The 1,711-nt window shown below is 41.7% G+C and overlaps 1 protein-coding gene across 6 annotated transcripts in view; it reads right to left on the bottom strand.

The window, feature by feature from the left end:
• ntng2b (netrin g2b) overlaps nucleotides 1-1,711 on the bottom strand; it is a 29,238-nt gene that overhangs the window by 5,677 nt on the left and 21,850 nt on the right. For all 6 annotated transcript variants that reach the window (XM_015060682.1, XM_015060683.1, XM_015060681.1 and 3 more), the window contains one exon: nucleotides 265-399. In XM_015060682.1, the coding sequence (XP_014916168.1) occupies nucleotides 265-399 (135 nt within the window). The remainder of the gene's footprint in view (nucleotides 1-264; nucleotides 400-1,711) is intronic.

A 1,711-nucleotide genomic window follows, 5' to 3' on the forward strand; every position in this document is an offset into this window, starting at 1 on the left:
TATATATATATATATATTCGAGAGGCCCCCGACTAGATGCTAGATGGGAGAGGAAGGCGATTCTCTGTAATGGGGTTAAGGTGTGACAGGGTCATCAATTTAAAAAGCAGCTGATGCCTCTAATGAGCTACATGATCTATTCCCCTGTGTGTAAAGAAAACATTGGGAGCGGCCACGAGTTAAGTGGCCGGCGCACTCGAAAAGGTCCCGGAAAGGCTGCAACGTTTCCCCTGCGCCCCCCCATCCCGTTCTGCCCGCACTCACGGTAACAGCCTTGTTTCCAGTAGTATCCCGGCAGGCAGTCGTCACATTTGGCCCCCGCAGCGCCGTCTTTACACTGGCAGAAGCCCGTGCCGTTACACCGGTCGTGGATGGAGCCCAGCTGGTTGCAGTTACACTCTGAGGAAAGGCACAGAAAATGCAAGAGATGAAGGTTTGACTTGATAGCTGAAGCATTCGTTTGCTGAACGTGTCAAACTCAAGGCCCCGGGAAGGCTTACTGCGATCACCAGAGTTTTTCATGTGGCCCTCTATAGACTCTTGAAGGACACATGAAAGCAACCTTCAAACAGTTGTGTGCTTAAATACGATTTTGAAGTGGTTTTTATCTGTATGCTGCCAAATAACATCAATTTGAAAATGTTTCATATTATTAATCCAAGAATTACTGATTGCAAAGACAGCTATTTAATAATATTTTAACAGTTTCCTAATGGGTTTTGTCAATAAATTCTGCCACAACCGGCCCTTTGGGGACATTTATGATTCTGAAATGAAAACAAATTTGACAGGATGTGCATTCTTCTTAATTGTTCATTGACATCATGCTATAGTTTTGGTAGTAGTGTTTGGATTTGTATTCCTGCTGAAACAAGAAGCTTCCTGTGCAACATTTTAGACCTTATAACTGCAAACTTTATTATGTTTTCATACGATTTTGAGGGATAGACCAACACAAAGCAGTGCAGAAAGGAAAAGTATTTATGATGTTCTTTAGGCAACGTATTTAACAGCTGTGCACCTTTGCAGCTCCTGTAATACCACCATTGGCCTCTAGGATGCTTCTCTTCTCTCGAAATTAAAAATCGTGCCATATTTTTTTTTTCATTTTGAGCTAAAGATCAGGACTTTGTTTAATAACATAACTCTGCTTTAAGAATCACCGTCTTACTCGATCTCTGACCTGTTTGCTGTGTTCCTTGGACTGTTTGTTCAGTAACGAGGCGACGCCTGCCAGCTAATTCAGGCAGTCTCCTCCGGCTGAGATGCTGCTTCCACACGTGATATTTCTCATACTCTGCAGAATATACCAAGCAACCCCTAATGATTTCTATGGTCTATTTAAGCTGCAAAACCTCTCCAGCTGCACTGTGTTTCCTCCTGTGCAGCTTCTGCTTGGTTCTCTTCAGCTCCTGAATTCGAAACCACTTTTGTTTCTACTTCGTGTTCCTCCGTCGCATAATATCCGATTAAAACATATTGGGTGTTTGTGGACAAAATGTAAAAAAAAATATATATAATATTTTCCATTGATTTTGTATTTACTATATTTCATGACATAATTTATACAGTTAAGTAATTTTTACCTTGTTTCATTTCACCTTTTTTCTTACCAAGACAAATTCCTAATTTGTTCAGGGCATGGGCGTAGGTTTGGGTAGGGACGGTAGGGACATGTCCCGACCAATATTCACGGGATATGAAAAAGTCC

The sequence above is a fragment of the Poecilia latipinna genome, unplaced genomic scaffold (genome assembly GCF_001443285.1).
Source record: "Poecilia latipinna isolate Pla-1442-1.1 unplaced genomic scaffold, P_latipinna-1.0 Scaffold1734, whole genome shotgun sequence".
NCBI lineage: Eukaryota > Metazoa > Chordata > Actinopteri > Cyprinodontiformes > Poeciliidae > Poecilia > Poecilia latipinna.